Raw genomic sequence first — 26,112 nt, forward strand, 5'->3', positions numbered from 1 at the left:
GTTAACATTTATAATTTTGTAAGTTTTTCATTATTTTATGTAAAAGAAAAGGTTAATATTTAATAATTCTCAGTATGTAACTACGTTGTGCATCATATGTGACATTTTACATTTTTTAAATTACAGCTCACTAGCTCACTATTAATACTAATTCTGTATTTTATAAGTAACTTAACCGATCTTTTTTAAAATTCAAGGTACATGATTAAAATAACCGATTTTAAAACGTCAACTAAATACATAAGTCTTACAAAATTCAACTAATTATAATAACAAACTCATTTATAACTAAATTATTTAATTTACAAAACGATTTAAACACAGCAATATGTATTATTCAACAAAAGAACATTATTTTAAAAACACATTTTCAAGGTGAGTATATAAATAAAATGTGTTAGTTATCAAAAGTAAATATTTAAAAAAATAAACACATTGTGAAGGTAAGTAAACAAATAGTGTATTAACAAAGAAAGTAGATTATTTTTAAAAAATTACATTGTGAAGGTAAGTAAATAAACAAAATGTATTACCTAAGAAAATACATTATTTTAAAAACTCTCATTTTCAAAATAACTAAATTAATTAAAATGTATTAGTAAACAATCTGCAATATTCTAAAAAATCACATTGTGTAGGTAAGTAAATAAGTAAAATGTATTAACTAACGAAAGTAAATTACAAAAGTTTTATAACGTGACTGTAAAATGATAAATTGTATTACATAAAACAAAAGTAAATAATTTTAAAAATATTACATTGTGAATTCTAAGTCTTGAAATTCAAATTTCTATTTATAAGTTTCTTCATTCCTTTATATTTCAAGTTCATTTGTCGTTTTGCAATTATTTCACAATTAAAATCATCAATTAATTTGGAATTGCTATTTGGTAAAATAACTTTAAAATCATTATTGAATTCTAGACAAAGTTGTTCTCCATATCTAGTTTCATAATATAATGTGATACATTTACCTCTAGCTCATTTGCATCTGTAATTTCCTTAGAAATACTTATATTGTTGAGCTTCTTCATTAAAGTAGTTTGCGTTTATATAGAAAAACTTTTATTAGTTTTACTGACATAAATTTGTAGTTTTCATCCAACATATTTTTAAAAATTTGTAATTTTGATCTTATATCTAAATGATTAAGTGAAGATTACTCTTTTGATTTTTTATAAATCTAATAAAAATTAATTAAAAAATGGAGTTCTTAAACGAAATTCAGACTATACTAAATGATACTTATGAACTAAATGTGCAATCTGAAGAGGATATTGATTTCCTATTTTTTAAGTAAAGTAATAATAATCAATTTGTTAAAACAAACTGCAATCATAGTTTTCATAAAGAATGTATTGATATATGGTTCATGAAAAAAGAAAATTGTCCATTGTGTAGAGCTATTATTAAAATAAACAACCAACATTAGCTGACATATTGGTTGCTCTTCATTGTACATCAATAACTATAATCCCATTAGTTGAACTGTGGTTGAATCCTATATTATGATTAGATTATATGTTAAAAAATTGGAAAATTTACTTTTTCACAAATGTAATAAATATTTATATTTATAAATGGAGAAAGTTTAACAAAAATATTCTGTGCAATCTAAATTTTGAAGATACTGTAATACAGAATATCAATCGATACTTTTACTTTACAGAAATATACAAACGATGGTTATAGAAGTATATGTAGGCCATGTATAAATAAATGTCATGTACAAAATTACAATAAAAATCGCATTCCTTGTGTATGTGGAAAAATTGTTGCTAAATATTATTATAAGGAACAATTTCGACGAAATCAATGTGAACAACATTCAAAAATATTATTAACAATGAATAATGAAGAAAAATCTATATCTACAATTCATAATTAAGAAGTGGTAGCTCAAGACACATCTACAGCTACAAAAATGTAGAAGAAATTAAGGATTAATTTGTTTTTACATAAATCCTTCACATAAAGATAGATATAATAATAAATGTAAGAAGTGTACTTTAGAATATATTAAGAATAAGAAAGCTTTTACTTTATTATTTATTTAATAATAATCCTTTGTGATGAATTACACAAATTTTTAAAAATGCAATTGTAAAATCGAATCCAAGAGATTGAAATACAATTAAAGATTACTTAGTTGAAAAGGCATTTGAAAACAGATTACAAACTGTAAATTTTGAAAATAGTACAGATAGACTTGACCCTAATCGTTTCTTAACTGCAGTAGGCCGCCATGCAGTTCTAGGTGCTACAGTCTACAACTGAATGACAGGTATGGTCGCATGTTCGAATCCTGCCTCAGGCATGGATGTGTGTGATGTCCTTAGGTTAGTTACGTTTAATTAATTCTAAGTTCTATGTGACTGATGAACTCAGAATTTAAGTCGCATAGTGCTCAGAGCCATTTGAACCATTTTTGAACTGCAGTAAAAACAAAAATTGGTGAGGAATATTTGAAAGTATATAATGGTTTAAAGATAAATTTTAATTTATATTGTGAATATAAACTACAAACAAATGAAATAAATGAAAAAGTCAAAGAATTTGGACAACAAACATGAAACTATACTAATATGACGGAAAAAGGTTTTAGTGAGATATTTCAACAAAGTAAAAGTGATATTTTAGAAAAAATATGTATGTTTCAAGCACAAGGATAAGGATGGACATTAAATAAAATTATTGGTTTGCAGCTAGCAATTAATAAATCTATTCCACTAAAAGGATCATCTTATATTGATTTACCAAATAAAACTGAAATGAGAAAAATTATCATCAAAAATTTTGTCTTTGGCTTATAATATCAGCTTTGTATCTAATAGATAAAGTACAGAAAGAATGACAAAATATAAAGATGTTGGTCTGGATCTTGATAGAAAACTTGAAAATAGTGAATTTCCAGTAGTAGATGATCATATTCCAAAAATAGAAAATATAATTAAAGTATCAATCAATGTTTATTCATTTTATGATGATGATAAAAAATAGCATTTTATCCATTAAAATTGCAAAATGTAAAAAGGAAAAACACATAAATCAACTTCATTTCAATAAAGATAATAATTCACACTATTGTTACATAAAAACTTATCTAGACTTGTACCAAGGCAAATCAATAAGCATGAAGAAGTATAATTTATTTGTGATTTATGTTTACTACATTAAAGCAAAATAGTAAAGAAATATGAGAAAATCATACAAAATTGTTTTAATAAAAAACATTAAAAGTTGAAATGCCAAGTATAGGAAAGTATGTATATTTAAAAAATTATTAACATATACAAATGGTTCCATTTATTATTAGTTATTATCACATATTATTTTTTATTATTACTGGCCTACCTACACTAACATAGAAAATCGCCAAATGTTCAAATTCAAACTCCTATTTCTCTGGAAAAACGTACTTCTATTTATTATTATTATCATTTCCTATTATTTATTAGCATTTATTATTATTTATTCAAGATGGTCGATTTTTGCGGCAATAAAGCCAATTCCCTTACTTCCATAACAAAAAATCCCTCACAAATTCAAATTCAAACACGATAATCTGTCACACCTACGAAAAAAAAAGAGACCAACTGGGCCATGTGCACTAACCTAAGTCCACCTTATCCTACGAAGTTTGAATTTTTCGCTGTCACTTATTGTTTCACTCCTAAGCTATGAAAATCGCTTCAAATAATAATAAAGTGCACGTAAGTCACCTCCTGTGAATTCGTGGGAAAAGGACTGCAGCCTTTATTTCAAACAGTACCGTCATCACTTGTTCTACAACAGAGTTAGTACACATTCAAGAGGTCGCAGTCCAGCCGCCACGAGGTCCCCGGTGCAACTGGATTAGTTCATATGGTCGTCACCGACCCGCCTCACATGACGGTCGTCGGCTTCGATCCGTGCGCGCTGCCGGTCCAGCGGCCGCTCACGTCACAGCCTACTGCCGCCGGCTCGCTTCGCAGGCCCGCGCTGGTCCAGCGATGTAAACATGTTTTCGTGGACAGTGGAGTCCGCCCTCACCGACCAGTTGGCGGCAAAGCTGTTCGCTGGACAGGTTGGAACCTGACGATGCAGCCTTCATAACGGTCGGTCGGTTGATCCAGCACCTGGTTGACAAAGAATGCCCTGCCGCACGTTTGGCGCCAAAGTTTGCTCGAGAGTGGAATCCTCCATGACGTCACAACAAGTGGTCCAGCACATGCGCTCGCCACTACATCTCTCGCTAAGTTAATTGATCAACCCACTCTCATTATTCAATCCACATTCTGCACTTACCAAATCGAAGTTCGTGGCGAAAACACACGCCTGTACACGTGAGCCTTCGCGCGCGCCGAGCTTAGTACCTCCGCTAGTGAATGTAACAAAGTTCCCATGACTACTTAATTAAATTGATCAATTAATTAACCTCTCTGATGCGGAAAACTTCCACGTCCACCAAGACCGGGAATCAATTTTCACCAGTGCCATACCCAAAAGGTTCATATGGCTCTGAGCACTATGGGACTTAACTGCTGTGGTCATCAGTCCCGTAGAACTTAGAACTACTTAAACCTACCTAACCTAAGGACTTCACACACATCCATGCACGAGGCAGGATTCGAACCTGCGACCGTAGCGGCCATGCGGTTCCAGACTGTAGCGCCAAGAACTGCAGGGCCACTCTGGCCGGCTGCCATCCCCACCTGGACTTGGAATGAAATAGTTAAAGTCCCTACCGACCACCACGACCTCTTACCGACACATGTTCGTCGGCTAACATGTACTAATGTATGCTGCCGTTTACTAACGTGCACCAACCTACATTAACGTACATCATATTTTTTCTATACAAATAAGCCAAGTTTGAATTCTGATGGTCAGTTCGTGTTTCGCTACCAACACAAGAAAATTGTGGCAAACGAAGCCACTAACCTAAGTCACCTGTGATGATTCAAAATCGTCTGCTTTGCCTCTCTCACACACCACGAGCGCGGGACCAAACACGTCACAGCCTAGACCTTTATACTCGCGTTGGACATACTCCTCTGCAAATATTCTAGCTAAACTATGGCCCAAATATTGTTGTTCAATCCACATGGTCTAGGACATGGCCAGAGCACACCCCCAGTACCTAAGCCAAGAACATCGCTCGCCTCACCTATAGTTAACCGCTGACAGGCGGAGATATGCTGCAATCACTTCACTCGCGCTCTCGTAGCCACTTGCCTCAGCAATTCGATCTAACAAAACCTCCAAGTTGAAAAAATAATAACCAACTCGAACTCTCTCATATTCTATATCGTCCCACAAATACTTAACGTACATTTTATTTAGGCATCGAGTATATCTATCACACTCAAACAAAAAACACTCGCCCTGACAGACCTGGTGTCATGTTGCACAGTCGGCAGACACGCAAACAGCTCCTAATTTCAGTGCACAATATTAAACTGCTCCTAAATAATGCAGTACACATAACTCTAAACATCATCAGTACTCGTAATCTCTCCAAATAACGCACAGCAAAATAACTCAACAGACGCGCGCAAGCAACCTGTCCCACACTAAGTCACACGCCCGACAGCTCTCAATTCACTCAAAGATCTCTGTTCGACCCCTCAAACATGACTTGATGACAGCCGCATTCACACCTAACACCTAAGAAATTCATATCACCTAGAGGCCGAACATGACTATCCAAGCCAGGCCGCGCGCGTCGTCTGTCACCGTCCTAACTTAGTGCGGTCCAACACAGAAATAGTTAACGCTCGCTGTCGTGTTTTCTCAGCTTATTTGTAAATTCAAATTCTTACACTAACAGAACTTGTTCACGAAAATAAAATTGAGTGCGCTGCTAACCTCATACCCTTCCAGCTATCAACATACGCAAACTTTCTGGGGCTTTCTGTGCTTACTTTTACAGAGATCGCTAAATTACCTCCACAGCCCCCTCAATTTACACACACACACACACACACAGACACACACACACAGACACACACACACAGTCATCCTCTCTACTCATCCCATAACATAAGCAATACTAACTTTACAATCCATTATATACAAACCATGTACAATGTAAGCTACTGTAACTTTACAATACCGACTATATGCCACAATGCTCTCCATTCCTAAGGAAGCGCTGTGAACCTGCTCTTTCTTTCTACACACGTGACACTCAGCGGTAATCAGCCCTTCTACATCAACGGACTGAAGTCCCTCTCATAATTGGTCCACAATTTCGGCGATCGCTTCCCCTCAACACACATGCGTCAATTTCTCTTCTTCCTTGCCTTCTCTCCACTCTCAGACTACAAGAACACTCCAAAATGTTTTGCAGTACAGCATCCTGTAAACCACTGAGTAACTAGAAACAAACAGACCAAAAAATGATATTCGCACTCTCGAATACTGAAGTCGTTGATGGCATTATACTTACAGTTAAATGTTACGATCGCAGTCTCAATTGACTGGCATTCGACAATGAGCTAAGTATCGGAAATACACTCTCTTGACCCCTGTTACTCTGGAAATATCTCAACCATCCTTACGACTTCCTCTCAACTCATCACATAACATAAACAATATTAACTTTACAATGCCGTATATACAATCGCTACACAATGTATACCACATTAACTTTACAATACACTATATACACATTTGACACTAAACAGTGTACTTATCCAGTATATCTCTACAGCATGCGAAAAAAATTTCCTATTCCTACAGTGTCTATATACCCCAATGCTCTCCAATCTTAGGAAAGCACCGTCAGTCAACCTGCTCTTTCTCTCTACAGACCCAACACTCAGAGCTAATCTGCCCTCTTACATCAACGGACCTAAGTCACCCTCAGAATTCTTTTTACAAATTCAGTATAATCCTCTCCGTCAGCACAAACACCTCACTGTCTCTCCATCCTTGTCTGTTCGCTTTTCTACAAACAACCTCAGTCTCATAGACTGCAAGAACACATGTACTTTCCTCATAATATTACACGATTTTAGCTGTACTTCTCAAAATCATGCACTAGGCTACACCCTACCGATTACTAGTTCATCATAATTACCAAGATACAGACTTCAAATAAATTCTCTACAAACGCCGAACTTCATCTATGTGCAGCATGCTGTAAACCACTGACTAACTAGAAACAAACATATGCAAAATGATATTTCCACTCACGAATATCGGTCTCAGTCATGTAACATATTCGAGATCTTGGCTATAATTTACACGTCAACTAAGGTCTGTCCCAGGTCTAGAGAACAGACAAGCGTGTATCCAACGCACCACAATCGATCTTCACTCAACTAAATAAAGGAAGCAAATGTGCAGAAGTAGTCAACCGAACAGTCTACATCCCATCGAATAACACTCCAACCCAAATCAATCATTTTCTCAAATTCCACTTCATTACCAAATCCGCACAACACATACTATTACTTCGCTATTCGGTCGTCTAGAGGACATTAAAAATTAACTCTTACAGATCTATACACTCCAACTGGTTGAACGGTCTCTGTTGGATTCCTTTCATGTTAATTTCTTAAATCTGTTGTCATTTACGGCATAAATTCCTCTTCTAAATTTACTGTGATGTTTCTGACTATCTGGGAGGAGACTGAGCAGTGAAATGTGTTACTTTTACACATAAACAAGAACGATGTGTCACACTACTACACATTAAAACACAGTTTATATGTAATTTATGTCACACAGTCTCATACGGAACCTACATCTGCTTTCTTTTATATACTATATATGATAAGATACTGTCATCCCCCTTCCCTTCTGTGTGAAAGAATGAATGAGCAAATGTATTTCTAGTTGCATGCTTGATGGTAGCAGACAAGCCTGTCTGCTAGAGAACAGTAGGACCAACGTCGGAACAGGTAGCTACGCTTTCTAGAAGCAAAGAGGTTTCTATTCTTAGTATGGTCCTGTCTGTCCCTTGTCATGTTGGTATAGGAAGCTGCCTCTCTGGTCACTTCCGTTTGTATTTGTGAGGCACCTCTCAGGAGGGACCCACGGCAGTCTGTCCGCGGCGAGCATCTGAAGTGGTAAGATCTCCGGCTAAGCTCGTGTCTGCTAAGTCCGTAGGAAAATGGATTTCTTAAGTTCAGCCTAACTGAAAATTTAATCACCTTTATTTCAGGGTTAGCTCTAAAATATCTAATGTTATCTTTAATTGCTACGCAGTGTAATTCGTGTGTGAAGTTCAGAATATCTTCTGGTAGTTCCTTTGTCACTACTTTGTGAGTAAAGTGGAACCACGTGTTGATCAATAACTCTAAGATCATCAGTCTTAAATGCAAATGTGCGTGAGATTATAAAGTCTCGTCTTGACAATATTTTTCAATATAGCAACTTTTCTTTATGTTCAACCCATGTGGGGTGTACGTTGTGAGAACAGTACCACGTGTTTATACTATTGTTTGACCCACCAGGTTAATAGTAAGACGATAGTAACCAGTTCGAGGTTTCTCTTTTGTTAATTTCGTTTCGATGTAATTTATTTTAATTATCAAAATTATTGTGGAGTTACACTCTTTGTGTAAACCAAGTTGACCACATGAAGCATGTGGTGTAAGCATCAAAGTAGCCCTCAGATATTCTTTTCGGGAACATTTCACAGAGAGTTAGTATGCATTTAGTATACCAGTGTGTGGTAATTTCATGGAGGACAGGATTGTGCTACAAACGTAACTTCTTTGGGTGAAAATTGAATCGGTTGGTTGCGGTTAATTTCCTCTTGGATATGTTTCAATGTTCTTCGTGTGTTATTTTATGAATGCAGTGTTGTATGTAGTCTCTCAATCTTGGCTCCCTATTTGATGTGTTCTGTAACATTACAAATTCACATTTTGACAATCGTGAATAAGGCACCAGTCTAGTTATGAATCAAGTGTAATATGCTGAAATTTCAATGATCAATGTTAAAATAAATGTCCAAATATAAACTGATTTATTTCTTTTTATTTAAATTCTCTTTTATATGTATATGTATATACATACACACACACACACACACACACACACACACACACACAGATATATATATATATATATATATATACATATACATATAAAAGAGAATTTAAATAAAAAGAAATAAATCAGTTTATATTTGGACATTTACATATATGTATGTATATATATATCACCAGTTGTCGTATGACGATTAAAAGATCATAATTAATCTTAGTGTGCTTGCAAATTTGGTAACCAGCACCGCTTTCATAACAAATTAATGCAACAACTTTTCAAGGTCTCTGCATTCAGACAGCTGCTCCAGTTATTTATTATCATTTATGATGATTTATTATTATTTATTATAATTTATTATTTATTATTATTTATATCATGCGCGTGTGTTCGCGACAATTTTCGGAGTCCAACTGGGTTAGTACACATCGCCACCAGCAGAAGGCCTCATTCAATATGTCTGATTTTGGTAGCAAGTTTGAATTTTGGCGGAAGATGATACAATTCGTGTACCTAACAAAAATGGTTCCAAGTTCAACTGTGTTTAGCTCCTATCACAAGCACCAATGCGCTCTGTCATCACATCAGATGATTACCATTATCCAAGATGCCGAGCAGACGGATATACCTACGCTTCACCTCTCTTGACTGAATAGAGCTTTCCTAGTCCTAACCCCTCCAAGTGCACCGTATTTCTTGATATCTAACCAAGTCTTGGAGCTTAGCACACCATATCGATCTATAGTAACAGATCTAAAAGTGCCTTAATTTAATAGCACACAGATATGAAGAACGAGAATGGAGTGATACTTATACGCAACTTAGTTTGAGACATTTTTACATAAATCATCCAATGTATCATGTATAAAGTATTGTAGCTGTATACGACTAGACTGCAGGCTATGTCACGTGACTAAAGCTTCCAGATAGAACACTGGAAAAAAAATCGTCCTTCAGAAACTTGTCTTTCTCCAGAATAAATGAGTCAACGTTTAAATCCTACCTAGTTACAGCTCTGTCTCAATCGATCATCCAGTACACTCTCTGTGGCGAGGATTTGAACTAATTCAGTTGGAGCATGGACGTCGTGGGGACTGCACTGCGATATCAAAGATGTGTGTGCTGACTGTGTTGGAGAAAAAGTGATGACCGTACTGCTTGAAATAAAGTCTTCAGTCCCTTCCCCCCTGCAAAATCAAAGGACGTGACTTACGTTACTATAAGTGCAGTTTATTAGTTGACGCGATTATGATAGGCTGCCAGTGAAAAAAGATAAGTGACGCAGAAAGTTCGTACGTGTGATCAATTATGGTGTTGGGATATGAGCTTGTGATACATTTTTGTTATGGATGTGAGGAAAATGGCTTTCTCGCCATCTTTAATAAGTAGAAGTACAGCTTTCGAGACATTATCGTGTTGGAATTCGAATTTGGCGCAGTTTTCTAGTGGAGGTGGGCCTATAATAAATAATAATAATAATAATAATAATAATAATAATAATAAATAATAATGAATGATAATAAATGATCATGAATGATAATAAATGACAATGAATGATAATAAAAGTTAATAAATGATAATGAATACTAATAAACAAAAGTAAGGTTTTGCAGCCATTATTGTGTTGGAATTTGAATTTGGAGGGATATTCGAGTGGAGGCAGGTAAATGGTAATAAATAATAATAAATGATAATAAATAATAACAATTGATAATGAATGTTAATAAATGAAAATCAATAATAATTAAGACAAGTATGGCCTTTGTATGCATTGTCCTGTTGGAATTCAAACTTCTTGCCATTTTTTCTTCTAGAGGCTTAGGTTACTGGACATGGCACAATTGGTCTCTTTTCCCGCCAAAATTCAAACTTCCCACCATTTTTTCTGGAGGTTAGGTTAGTGGACATAGCACAATTGGCCTATCTTCCTGCCAAAAACCGCCGTCTTGGATGATGTCATGCAATGTTGCCAAGTCTACATGCCGCCATCTTGGATGACGTCATCGCCGCCATCTTGAATAAATTTTTCAACAATGCAGCGTGTCTTGACATACTTTGTCCTACTACTCGCGTGGTCCATCGATGATGGGAGCTCGCGGACATTGCGGCACCTGACCTCACGGCGACGCAGCTCCGTGGGGGTGCCATACTGGGCTGCCGAGTGGCGACGTGTTCATCTCAATCACAGGGCATCCTGACTTCAGCAGAGCACTGTGGAGCGCATTGCGCGCATTGTCGGAGAATCCATACAGCAGCTGCCAGGCGGAAGGATCCCAGGGCTGGGCAGCGACGACGAGGGAGAAATTGTAAAGAAAGCTCAATAAATAATTGTAAAACTCCACGCCGTCTCAGTCCTTGGTTCAGCCACTGTGCCTGCTGCTAGCAAGTACTGCAGAAGTCGTAACAAGTGGCCATCTGACATAACACTACATTATTCCGTGATTTATTCAGTTTTCAAATTTATACTGACTTTTTGATCACCTGGTATAAATGTAAAATTAATGGATGTCATCTGCAATAATAATGGGAGAGGTGCAAATTGGTAGCGCCTTGCTATGCGAAACAGACTCCAGAGAGCAAGGGCCTGTTTACAGATCACTTTCTCCAGTGTGTGATAATGGCCATTTTCAAGACAGACAACAGGTAGGGGTACAAGCCGGAAACGTTGCAGAATTACATACTGCAAGACGCTAGACATCTGCATCTACATCTACATGGTTACTCTGCCATTCACACTTCAGTGCCTGACAGAGGGCCGAACCATTTTCATACTACTTCTCTACCATTCCACTCTCGAATGGCGCGTGGGAAAAAGGAACACCTAAATCTTTCCGTTCGAGCTCTTATTTCTCTTATTCTATTATGATGATCATTTCTTCCTATGTAAGTGGGTGCCATCAAACTATTTATGCATTCGGAAGAGAAAGTTGGTTGGTTCAAATGGCTCTGAGCACTATGGGATTTAACTTCTAAGGTCATCAGTCCCCTAGAACTTAGAACTACTTAAATCTAACTAACCTAAGGACATCACACTCATCTGTGACCGAGGCAGGATTCGACCCTGCGACCGAAGCGGTCGTGTGGTTCCAGAGTGTACCGCCTACAACCGCTCGGCCACCCTGGCCGGCGAGAAAGTTGGTGATTGAAATTTCGTAAATAGATCTCGCCACAATGAAAACCGCCTTTGTTTCACGACTGCCACCTGAACTCGCGTATCATATCAGTGACACTCTCACCCGTATTGCCCAATAACATGAAGCGAGCTGCCCTTCTTTGTACTTCTTTGTTCCGTCAATCCTACCTGGTAAGGATCCCATACCGCGCAGCAACAATCCAGCAGAGGACGGGCAAGTGAAATATAGGCTGTCTCTTTAGTGGGTTTGTCGCATCTTCTAAGTGTTCTGCCAACAAAGCGCAGTCTTTGTTTCGCCTTCACCACAATATTATCTATGTGGTCTTTCCAATTTAAGTTGCTCGTAATTTTCATTTCTGGGTAATTAGTCGAATTGACAACTCTTAGGTTTGTGCGATTTATCGTATACCCAAAATTTATCGGATTTATTTAAGTACCCATGTGGATGACCTCCAATTTTTCTTTGTTTAGTGCTAATTGTCACTTTTCGCACTGTACAGAAATTCTCTCTAGATCATTTTGTAGCTGGAAGTAATCGTCTGATGATTTTACTAGACGGTAAATTACAGCGTCATCTGCAAACAATCGAAGGGAGCTGCTCAGATTATCACCTAGATCGTTTATATAAATCAGGAACTGCAGAGGGCCTGGAACACTACCTTGCGGAACGCCAGATATCACCTCTGTTCTGCTCGATGATTTAGCATCTATCACTAGTAACTGTGGCCTCTCTGAGAGGAAATCACGAATCCAGTCACGCAACCGAGACGATACTCCATATGCATGCAATTTGATTAATATTCGCTAGTGAGGAATGTTATCAAAAGCCTTCTGGAAATCTAAGAATGTGGAATCGATCTGAGACCTATTGTCGACAGCACTCGTTACTTCATGGGAATAAAGAGCTAGCTGTGTTGCACAAGAACGGTATATTCTGAATCCGTGTTGGTTATGTATCAATAAGTCTTTTTCTTCAAGGTGATTCATAATGTTCGAGTACAGTATATGGTCCAAAATTCTACTGCAAATTGAGGTCAGTGATATGGGTCTGTAATACAGTGGGCTATTCCTATTTCCTTTCTTGAATATTGGTGTGACCTGTGGTACTTTCCAGTCTTTAGGAACTGACCTTTCGTCAAGTGAGCGGTTGAATATGATTGCTAAGAAAGACGCTATCGTGTCTGCATACTCTGAGACGAACCTGATTGGTATACCATCTGGATCGGAAGACTTGCCTTTCTTAAGTGATTTGAGCTGTTTCGCAACACCTACGATATCTGCTTTTATGTTACTCATGCTAACATCTATTCTGGTTTAGAATTCTGGAATATTTACTTCGTCTTCTTTCGTGAAGGTATTGCGGAAAACTGTATTTAATAACCCTGTCTGTGAAGTGGCTAGCAGTTGCCGAATTGGTAACAGTAATTTGAACTCGCTAGCCACGCTTTTTGTGTACAATAACGACAAAGTAGGCGAAGTTCTAAGTAATAACAGGAGTAATAAACTGAGCGTAATTTAGTAAAGTCAGAATATACGTGTCTAAAGGTGGATTAGAAGAATTTCTGAATAAAAATGGGGGAAGTAAACAATGCAGCACTGATAATTTTTGGATGATTTTAGGAAAAATGATGAGACATCTGATATACAGGAAAGCGTCTTCAGTGAAACAGATTATAACTCTTATCTAAATGAGGGGAGGGGACAGAAACGAAGGATCGGAGAATCTACGTGAGAAAAGCATGGATGAAATATTGGAGGCAACTGGAGAAATCCTATGTGTAGTAATTGGAGATGTGCAGGCAATTGATACCCATAATGGGTAGTAAGAATTTGAAGGATGACGAAGAAGGTAATGAAATGGTGGTCTTAGTGCACAGACTGAGTGGGAGAAGTGTTTTGATCTATCATTAGTGGACAGGTTGACTAAGGTCAAAAAGGTAAATAATGAGTGTAACCCTACCAATGTGTATAATATCTAGATATGGAGAAGGTTTTTATGGAAGGGAAAAGTGTAAACGATTAACTGGAGAAAGAAGAAGTCAATAATTGTGGGGAAGAAGACAGAACAGCCAGTAATCAAATAGATAGTACATGGTGAAGAAGTGCAGTGTTTAGCTTATAATTGCAGCGATCTTTGTGCTGTTAGACAGAAATGCTTACCTGACAAGGAAGAATTAGCAATGACGCCCGCAATGGATATTAAGATAATTTTAGAGACCAGAAAAGTAAAATAGTCTGTTAAATATGAAGAGATAGTTCCTTGTAACATATATGATACATAACATAAAATGTGTAAAAAACAATAACATACCCTTTCTACATTTTTCAATTGTTGGCAATTTGTTTATTCTAAATATGTAGTGTGTATGAGCTCACCTGTTTACTTGATTAGCGTCATACGATAATGTATACCTGTCCCTTGTTAATTCCACTATTGTTTACAATATTCCTTTCCTCAAGGAATGTGGTGTGTCACCATGTATTTTGCTAAATGTTAAAGAAACTTATATGAGTGGGATAACATTTTTTTGGAAACCCTATGTATCCAATAATGGTTAATGTAGTGATTGTTGAGTAACAATCTGCTCTTCCTTTAGGAATATGATACTGATTTTTACACATTTTATGTTTTGGTGTTATGTTTACTTATGTGGCCCCTTAACCCTTGCTGTTTTGAGGCTTTCTTTCTCCTCATTTACAGTTGTTTACCAATTTATTTCTCTGTATGTTGAACCACAGCAGTTGAGAAGAGAGTGAGCCAGGTTTATAGCTTATTTCTGATGTTATTCAATCTGTATACTGAGCAAGCAGTAAAGGAAACAAAAGAAAAATTTGGAGTAGGAATCAAAATCCAACTGATTTATTACTTAATTACTCAATTTACAACATGATTTTAAGACAATAACATGTATAATTTAACAAAAGTACACTATTTTTAAAAATCACATTGTGAAAGTAAGTTAATAAATTGAATGTATTAGTTAATACAAGTAAATTAATATTAAAAATCTCTTTGTGAAGGTAAGTAAATAAATAAAAAATATATTAGTTAAGAAAGCACATTATTTATAAAAAATGACAATGTGAAGTTAAGTAAATAAATAAATCATATTAGTTAAGAATGTACATGATCTCAAAAAAACACATTGTGAACATAAGTAAATTAATGAAATATATTATTTTGAAAGTACAGTATTCGAAAAATTTTACATTTAATTCTAAGGAAAGAAATAACAAATGTATTAGTTAAAAAAATAACTTATGTAAATTTACAAAGTTTTTAAGTTTTTCATTATTTTATGTAAAAGCAAAAGTTAATAATTATTAATTTTCAGTAAGTAACTATGTTGTGCATCATATGTGAGATTTTACATTTTGTAAATTCTAGCTCACTAGATCACCATTAAAATTAGTTCTGTATTTTATAAGTAACTTAACCGATTTTTTTTAAATTTCAGGGTATATGACTATCATAAACGATTTTAAAACGTTAACTAAATACATAACTTTTACAAAATACGACTAATTATAATAACCAACTGATTTATAACTCAATTGCTAACATACAACATGATTTTAACACAATAATTTGTATAATTTAACAAAAGTACAATACTTTAAAAAATCCCATGGGAAAGGAAGTTAATAAATACATTGTATTAGTTAACACAAATTACTATTAAAAATCACATTGTGAAGGTAAGGAAATAAATAAATGAAATGGATTACTTAAGAAAGTACATGATCTCAAAAAAACCACATTGTGAACATAAGTAAATTAATGAAATATATTATTTTGAAAGTACAGTATTTGAAAAATTTTACATTTTAATTCTAAGGAAAGAAATAACAAATGCTATAGTTAAAAAAATAACTTATGTAAATTTACAAAGTTTTTAGTTTTTCATGATTTTATGTAAAAGCAAAAGTTAATAATTAAAAATTTTCAGTAAGTATTCTATGTTGTGCATCATAAGTTATATTTTACATTTTGTAGATTCTACCTCACTATCTCATTATTCAAATAAATTCTGTATTTTATAAGTAAGTTAACCGATTTTTTGTTCATTCAGGATATTTGTTGAACATAACCGATTTTAAAATGTTAACTAAATACATAGTTTTTACAATAACTCAACTAATTATAATAAACTACTTATTTATAACGTAATTATTTAGTTAACAAAACGATTTTAACACAATAACCTATATAATTTAACAAAAGTACACCATTTTAAATAATCACATTGTGAAAGTAAGTAATTAAATAGGATGCATTCGTTAACACATGTAATATACTATTAAAATCACATTGTGAAGATAAGTAAATAAATAAAGAATGTATTAGTTAAGAAATGACATTATTTTAAAAAATGACATTGTGTAGTTAAGCAAATAAATAAAATATATTAGTTAAGAAAATAGATTACCTTAAAAAATCACATCGTGAAAATAAGTAAATTAATGAAAATATATTATGTATGAAGAACATTATGTTTAAAAATTTTTTTTTATTTGCAGGTAAATAAAAGAAATGTAGTATTTAACAAAATAAACCTAAAAAAATTTACAAAGTGATTGTAAGATAGAAAAATGTATTAGTTAAAACAAAAGTACAATATTATAATAATTTTAGATTGTTAATATAAGGAAAGAAATAAAATAATTATGTTAACAGATGTTAATTAATGAAAAATTTTCAGTTTTCGTTTTGCTATCTTTCTAAAGATGATTAGACATGTATAGAATAATGTAGTTAACACTTTTAAAATTTTGTAAGTTTCTCATTATTTTATATAATAGCAAAAGTTAATAATTAAAAATTTTCAGTAAGTATTCTATATTGTGCATCATGTGTTAGATTTTACATTTTGTAGATTCTAGCTCACTAGCTCATTATTCAAACAAATTCTGTATTTTATAAGTAAGTTATCCGATTTTTTTAAAATTCAGGATATTTGATGAACATAACCAATTTTAAAACGTTAACTAATTACATAATTTTTACAATTATGCAACTAATTATAATAACCAACTGATTTATAAAATAATTACTTAATTTACAACACAATTTTAACACAATAACATCTATAATTTAACAAAAGCACATTATTTTAAAAAATCACATTAAGAAAGTAAGTTAATAAATAGAATGTATTAGTTAACACAAGAAATTTACTATTAAAATAAAACATTGTGAAGGTAAGTAAGTAAATAAATAATGTATTAGGTAAGAAAGTACATTATTTATAAAAAATGATAATTTGAAGTTAAGTACATAAAACAAATTAGTTTAGAAATTACATTATCTCAAAGAAAACCACATTGTGAACATAAGTAAATTAATGAACTATATTATTTTGAAAGTACATCATTTGAAAAATTTTACATTGTAATTGTAAGTATAGAAATTTTAAATGTATTAGTTAAAAAAAGTAACATATAAATTTACAATGTGATTTGAAGATAATAAAGTGTATTAGGTAAAACAGCAGTAAATTAGTTTAAAAATTTTTGATTGTGAATGTAAGTAAGAAATCAACTAAATGTGTTCACAAATGAAATATATATAAAAATTTTCAGTTTTTGTTTTTCTATCTTTCTTAAAATTCTTCAGAAATCTACAGAAGCATGGGGTTATTCCTATTATAAGTTTGTAAGTTTTTCATTATTTTATGTAAAAGGAAAATTTAATAATTAATAATTTTGAGTAAGTAACTATGTTGTGCATCATATGTGAGAATTTACATTTTGTAGATTACAGCTCACTAGCTCACTATTAATACTAATTCTGTATTATAGTAGTAAATTAACCGAATTTTTAAAAATTCAGGGTATATGATTAACATAAACGATTTTAAAACGTTAACTTAATACATAACTTTTACAAAATTCAACTAATTATAATAACCAACTCATTTATAACAAAATTATTTAATTTACAACATGATTTAAACACAGCAACATGTATTATTTAACAAAAGAACATTATCTTAAAAACACATTTTCAAGGTGTGTAAATAAATAAAATGTGTTAATTATCAAAAGTAAATATTTAAAAAAAAACACATTGTGAAGGTAAGTAAACAAATAAAGTTTATTAAGTAAGAAAGTAGATTATTTTTAAAAAATTACATTGTGTAGGTAAGTAAATAAACAAAATGTATTAGCTAAGAAAGTACATTATTTAAAAAAAACTCATTTTGAACATAAATAAATTGATTAAAATGTATTAGTAAACGAACTCCAATATTATAAAAGCTCACATTGTGAAGGTAAGTAAATAAATAAAATGTATTAGCTAACAAAAGTAAATCACTATAATTTTATAACGTGACTGTGAAATCATAATTGTATTACGTAAAACAAAAGTAAATAATTTTAAAAATTTTACACTGTGAATTCAATGTCATAAAATTCATAATTTCTATTTATAAGTTTCTTCATTCCTTTATATTTCAAGTTCATTTGTCCTCTTTCAATTATCTCACAATTAAAATCATCAATTAATTTGGAATAGCTATTTGGTAAAATAACTTTAAAATCATTATTGAGTTCTAGACAAAGTTGTTCTCCATATCTAGTATTTAAATATTCACAGTTCATAATATTATGTGATACATTTACTTTTTTAATTTCCTTAGAAATACTTATAATGTTGAGCTTCTTCATTAAAGTAGATTGCATTTATATAGATGAACTTTTATTAGTTTTACTGACATAAATTTGTAGTTTTTATCCAACATTTTTAAAAGTTTGTAATTTTGATCTTATATCTAAATGATTAATTGAAGATTATTCTTTTTGATTTTTTATAAATCTAATAAAAATTATTTCCTAAAAATGGAGTACTTTAACGAAATGCAGACTATACTAAATGATACTTATGAACGAATAGAGCAATCTGAAGAAGATATTGATTTTCCCATTTGTTTAAGTAATGAAAATAATAATCAGTTTGTTAAAACAAACTGCAATCATAGTTTTCATAAAGAATGTATTGATACATGGTTCATGGGAAAAGAAAATAGTCCATTTTGTAGAACTATTATTAAAAATAATCAACCAACATTAGCTAACATATTGGCTGCTCTTGCACCAATAACTATAATTCGATCAGTTGAACTGTGGTTGAATCCTATATTATGAGTAGATTATATGTAAAAAAAATTAGAAAATTTACATTTTCACAAATCTAATAAATACTTATATATATAAATGGAGCAACTTCAACAAAAATCATCCATGCAATCTAAATTTTGTAAATACTGTAATACAGAATAATGAATCGCTATTTTTATTTTGCAGAAATATACAAAAGATGGTTATAGAACTATATGTAGGCCATGTATAAATAAATGTCATGTACAAAATTACAATTAAAATTGAATTACTTGTGTATGTGGAGAAATGGTTGCCAAATATTATTTGAAGGAACAATTAGGACAAAATGAAAGTGAACAACATTCAAAAATATTATTAACAATGAATAATGAAGAAAAATCTATATCTACAGTTCATAATTAAGAAGTTGTAACTCAAGAAACATCTACATCTACAAAAAATGTAAAAGAAATTAAGGATTAATTTGTTTTTACATAAATCCTTCACATAAAGATAGATATAATAATAAATGTAAGAAGTGTACTTTAGAATATATTAAGAATAAGAAAGCTTTAACTTTATTATTTATTTAATAATAATCCTATGTGATGAATTACACAAATTTTTACAAATGCAATTGTAAAATCGAATCCAAGAGATTGAAATACAATTAAAGATTACTTAGTTGAAAAGGCATTTGAAAACAGATTACAAACTATAAATTTTGAAAATAGTACAAATAAACTTGACCCTAATCATTTCTTAACTGCAGTAGGCCGCCATGCGGTTCTAGGTGCTACAGTCTACAACTGAACGACAGCTATGGTCGCATGTTCGAATCCTGCCTCAGGCATGGATGTGTGTGATGTCCTTAGGTTAGTTAGGTTTAATTAATTCTAAGTTCTATGCAACTGATGACCTCAGAATTTAAGTCGCATAGTGCTCAGAGCCATTTAAACCATTTTTGAACTGCAGTAAAAACCAAAATTATTAAGGAATATTTTGAAGTATATCATGGTTTAAAGATAAATTTTACTTTGTGAATATGAACTACAAACAAATGAAATAAATGAAAAAGTCAAAAAATTTGGACAACAATCACGAAACTATACTAACTAATATGACAGAAAATTTCAACAAAGTAAAAGAGATATTTTAGAAAAAAATATCTGTGTTTCAAGCACAAGGATCAGGATGCACGTAAGTAAAATTAATGGTTTGCAGGTAGCTATTAATAAATCTATTCCACTAAAAGGATCATCTTATATTGATTTACCAAATAAAACTGAAATGTGAAAAATAATGATCAAAATTTTTTTCTTTGGCCTATAATATCAGCTTTGTATCTTGTAGATACAATACTGAAAGAATAACAAAATATAAAGATGTTGGTCTGGATCTTGATAAATAACTTGAAAATAGTGAATTTCCAGTAGTAGATGATCATATTCCAAAAATAGAAAATATATTTAAAGTATCAATCAATATTTATTCATTTGATGATGGAGGTAAAAAATACTATTTTATCCATTAAAAATTACAAAATGTAAAAAGGAAAAACATGTAAATCAAATTTATTTCAATAAAGATAATAATTCACACTTTTGTTACATAAAAACTTATCTACACTTGTACGAAGCCAAATCAATAAGCATGAAGTAATATAATTTATTTGTGATTTATGTTTACTACATGAAAGAAAAACAGTAAAGAAATATGAGATAATCATACAATATTGTTTTAATAAAAAACCATCAAAAGCTGAAATGCCAAGTATAGGAAAATATGTACATTTAAAAAATATTAACATACAAAAAGGTTTACATTTGTAATTTACTCTGATTTTGTAAGTTTACTTTTAAGCATTGACAATTGTCAACCAAATCCAGAAAACAATATAGAGTGAAATATCAAAAGCATGAACCAAGTGGATTTTGTTACAACATAAAATATATATTTCGTAATTGTAAAGATGCTGTTGTTTATAGAGGACCAAATTGTCATAAAAATTATTGAATGTATAAAAGAAGAAGTTGAAGAAATTGGAAAAATTTATTCTGAAATTAATGAAAAAAAAGCACTTACATTTGAAGAAAGTGAAGTACACGATAATTCTTAAGTTTGAACTTTATGTAAATACAATCATACATAAAGTAATAAACAAGTTTGTCATCATGATCATCTAACTGGAAAATATATTGCACCATTCTGCAATAATTGTAATTTAAAACTACAACAACGCGATTTTGTACCTATTTATTAATATACGAGGGCGGTTCAGAAAGTAACCTCTGATCGGTCACAGTGCGGGTTGTGGGGGGAGTAGCGACGCCATCTGTGCGTTCACGCACTCATCAGGTCAGTCGGCATCAAGGCGTGGTCGAGTGAACGTTGTACCTGCGCTAGTTTAGTTTTTGTGGCAGTTTGAAATGTGTGCTGCAATAGAAAACCCCGCCAAATGTGAAGTGTGTGCTGTCATAAGGTTTTTTACAGCCAAAGGATATTCTGCAGCAGCTATTCATCGTGAGCTTTGTGCCGTGTACGGACCAAGAGTTTTGAGTGAAGGAGTTGTCCGTGAATGGGTACGTTTATTTAAAAGTGGACGAGAAAACGTTCATGATGAGGAGAGGAGTGGTAGACCATCATTGGTGACTGACGAACTCGTTCAGACAGTTGATGCAAAAGTTCGTGAAAATCGACGTTTCTCAATGTCGGAGTTGTCTACTGGTTTTCCACAGATTTCTAAGACTCTCTTGTACGAGATAGTGACAGCAAGATTTGGTTACCGCAAGTTCTGTGCACGATGGGTGCCCAAAATTCTTACCGACCACCACAAAACTCAAAGAATGGCCTCTGCATTAGACTTTATGTCACGTTATGAGGACGAAGGAGAACCATTGTTAAACAGAATCGTGACCAGTGGCGAAACCTGGATTAAGTACGTGAACCCTGAGACAAAAGAACAATCAAAGATGTGGGCACATTCAAATTCGCCCACCAAACCAAGAAAAGCCTCGCAAGATTTTTCTGCCAGAAAACTGATGGCAACGGTGTTTTGGGATGCCAAAGGGGTGTTGTTGGTTGAATTCATGGAACGTGGTACGACCATTAATCAAGACATGTACTGTGAAACAATAAAAAAGTTACGACGGGCTATACAGAACAAACGCTGTGGTATACTGACTTCCGGTATCGTTTTTTTGCACGATAACGCCCGTCCTCACTCTGCTCGCAGAACAACGGCCCTTCTTGAGTCCTTCAAGTGGGACGTTATCAACCATCCACCTTACAGCCCAGACCTGGCGCCAAGTGATTATCACCTCTTCATGCATTTGAAGAAATGGCTCGGGTCACAGCGGTTTGATGACGACAAAGAGCTCAAAGATGCGGTCACAGGCTGGCTCCAGGCACAAGCGGGTGATTTTTATATGGGAGGAATTTCAAAGCTTGTGAAGAGATACGATAAGTGCCTCAATCGCTATGGAGACTATGTAGAAAAATAGTGCAAAGATGTAGTTGTAAGATGTTTATATTAAAATATTTTTATTCAACTTGGTGTATTTTTTAAATCAACCGGAGGTTACTTTCTGAACGGCCCTCGTAGTTTATCTCATTATGATTCTCATCTTTTAGTAAAAGAACTTGGTTATGATAATAAAGAAATAAAACTAATACCAAACAATGATAATAAATAGATTAGGTTTGGAGAAGAAATAAAAACTTTGAGGTTTGCCTACGGCATTGCAATTCTATCAGAAACAGCAAAGGACCTGGAAGAGCAGTTGAATGTAATGGAGAGTGTCTTGAAAGGAGGATATAAGATGAACATCGACAGAAGCAAAACGAGGATAATGGAACGTAGTCGAATTAAATCATGTGATGCTGAGGGAATTATATTGGGAAATGAGATACTTAAAGTAGTAAAGGAGTTTTGCTATTTGGGGAGCAAAATAAATGATGATGGTCGAAGTAGAGAGGATATAAAATGTAGACTGGCAATGGCAAGGAAAACATTTCTCAAGAAGAGAAATTTGTTAACATCGAGTATAGATTTAAGTGTAAGGAAGTCTTCTCTGAAAGTATTTCTATGGAGTGTAGCCACGTATGGAAGCGAAACATGGATAATAAATAATTTAGACAAGAAGATAATAGAAGCTTTCGAAATGTGGTACTACAGAAGAATGCTGAAGATCAGACAGGCAGATCATGTAACTAATGAGGAGGTACTGAGTAGAATTGGGGAGAAGAGGAATTTGTGGCACAACTTGACTAGAAGTAGGTATAGGTTGGTGGGACACGTTCTGAGACACCAAGAGATCATCAATTTAGAATTGGAGGGAAGTTCAGAGGGTAAAAATCGTAGAGGGATACCAAGGTATGAATACTGAGTACACTAAACAGATTCAGAAGGATGTAGGCTGCTGAAGCTACACGGAGATGAAGAAGCTCACACAGGATAGAGTAGCATGGAGAGCTCCATCAAACCAGTCATTGGACTGAAGACCATAACAACAACATGTTGAACCGATCACATGGTTATTAATGTATTTTACATTATGATGCTGTCATACACTGGAAGTCGTGGAATACTTGATGTTCCCAACGCTGGGTGATACATTTTATAAACCAGGTGACATGGTTACTATCCTTTCACACACTGAGAACTGGTTGTTACTTAAAAACATCCTATAGGTTACCTTTCCATATAAATATTCAGGTCTGGCTTATAGCTTTCAGACACTGATGACTTATGATGTAAGGCAGTCGGTATACCTGACACACCAGCAGTTAATGTGATGTTTAAAGAATGTAGTTTACCCGGTGACATGTCATGTACTGTATATAATATTTTATGTCCATTTGTATGTCCTTGAGAGGTGGCATGAGCCCTCTGTCATAATTCTATCTTACGATTCTCCTCTCTAATTGCATGCGATGGAAAGTTGCAATTCCTTCACACGCGGACTTTCCACACAGTGTCTCTCGTCACCCTGGTGGTCCGGTGACAGGCGGGGACTGCTGATGTTGAAAGGGTTAGCCGACAGGTTTGAGGGAGTCGAGTGAATGCTTTCCAGACGCCGACATTGTCAAGAGACCCGCCCGCAGGGGCCTGAAGTAGTGCCTGGACTAGAGGTTCCGTTACTTCGCAGAAACTTGGCGAAAACACTTTCTGGCGGGCTACCAGCGAGGCGTGGGAATGAATTGTGTACCCAGGCAGTTGTGACTGGAAAATTCCCTCGCCTTCTGCAAAATAGTAACTGTGATTGGCTTGCTCAGGGCATAGCTCCGTGACGTAGCAAAACCAGCGAAGAAATTGGCGCCAAGAATCTCCATTGGTGGAATGGTAGTGTTCCGGCAATAGAGTGGAATTTTCCGCCGGTTTTCGAGTTGCTGATTGGAACGGTTAACCACGGCCACTGTCGTGGGGGCGGGAATGTTCTGTGTTCGGTTTGTACGGGTGCTCTTGTGGGGTAGTCGGCTCTCGCCTTTCGGTTGGATTAGGTTACAAGACTGAGCTCTCGCTGCTCTGGTCAGCCTGCTTCCGTTGGCTGTCTAATATACGTTTATTTATTACTAACTGCTTGACGAAGTTGCTGAAGTTTCGACTTCAACATAACTTTCCGAGTACAGTTGACAATTGAGCGTTCTGCGTACAAGAGGCCTATATTGTCTGTCTTGAGCAGTTTTGGCTAAAGTTGACTGTATTGGAGTTACTGTGTGACTTCGCTTGTTAAAATCAAACACTGTACCGTCAGTGATTGTGTGGCGAACCTTCTTCGTCTCCCTCGGAGGCGCATTTGTATTGGTAGGAAGTCGTTAGTCTGGAACAACCAGACCAGGACAATTTGTTTCGGGGTATACTCGCGACATTATCATCACCACGACGGGACGTCGCAGCAACCAGTCATCGCTTCCAGTACGCCAGATCGTGTCCTTGCAGCTAAGAAGACAGCTTGGTAATGTACGTCCACAGCACCGCCAAAGCAGGCATCTTTGCTAGGTGATAATCAGAGCTCAGCAGAGCGCGCCTGTTCGTCTTTTCTAACTTTGTCTATCTTGGGTGTTCATTGTCTGTGTTCTCACTAATGTAGCAGCAATTAATGTTGGGTTAGCAGTGTGTCTCTCTTAAGATTTGAGTTGCTAGGAATTGGCTCCACATACCATTTCGTCATAAACGTCACAATCTAGTTTAGGGACAACTTCACCTTCACAGCGTTTATTTGAGTATCCAATTTGAGCCAATTTGATGTATTGTAAATGTTTCATGTGTTTTTGTTTATTATTTTGTGTTTAGTCTTAATAAATCATATTGTTATTTTGGACAGAACTTTCATTCTGTTAATCGGTAGAGCAACCCTATCATTTCTCACTACGTTAATGAAACCTTCCTTTATTTAACTTATTTATCAAATTAAACTAATGCAGGTGCCAAACTCTTTTTCTACTCCACTTGCAGGGTTTGTTACAGTCAGTTCACATATCTATTTAATCCATGTGCAGCAGCAAAAGTCGGAGTTAGAATAGGGGGGGCTTAGAGCATCATTTACATTTGTAGATTCTAGAAGAATTTAGTGTTAAGTACACTGCTACCCCTGGCACCTCGCATCCTTAATGTCTTATTTGGTCTCTAACTTTTTTTGTACATCACATCAACTAAGTCTGGCATGCCAGAAATATAATGTGCCTATGATATGTGCTATTCAGGATATTAAGTCCTTGGATAACTATTACTCTGTGACAACAAATTACCAGTTGCTGTCAGTTACCATATGGTTGTAGGAAATTTGTGCAGTAGTATTTTATCTTAAAGTGAGGTATGTGAAGTGCTATTTATACACAGCAATGTATACAGACAATGTAGTGCTCTTCCATATTGGTTTTACAGATGC

The 26,112-nt window shown here is 34.1% G+C and overlaps 1 protein-coding gene across 1 annotated transcript; it reads left to right on the forward strand.

Moving 5' to 3' along the window:
* The first annotated feature begins 2,585 nt into the window (after positions 1-2,585).
* LOC126184112 (uncharacterized) lies at positions 2,586-19,267 on the forward strand. The gene is made up of 3 exons (XM_049926476.1): positions 2,586-2,622; positions 16,192-16,285; positions 18,913-19,267. Exons 1-3 carry the CDS (start codon positions 2,586-2,588, stop codon positions 19,265-19,267), a joined length of 486 nt encoding a protein of 161 aa, XP_049782433.1.
* Positions 19,268-26,112: the final 6,845 nt, after the last annotated feature.

This window comes from Schistocerca cancellata, chromosome 4 (genome assembly GCF_023864275.1).
Source record: "Schistocerca cancellata isolate TAMUIC-IGC-003103 chromosome 4, iqSchCanc2.1, whole genome shotgun sequence".
NCBI lineage: Eukaryota > Metazoa > Arthropoda > Insecta > Orthoptera > Acrididae > Schistocerca > Schistocerca cancellata.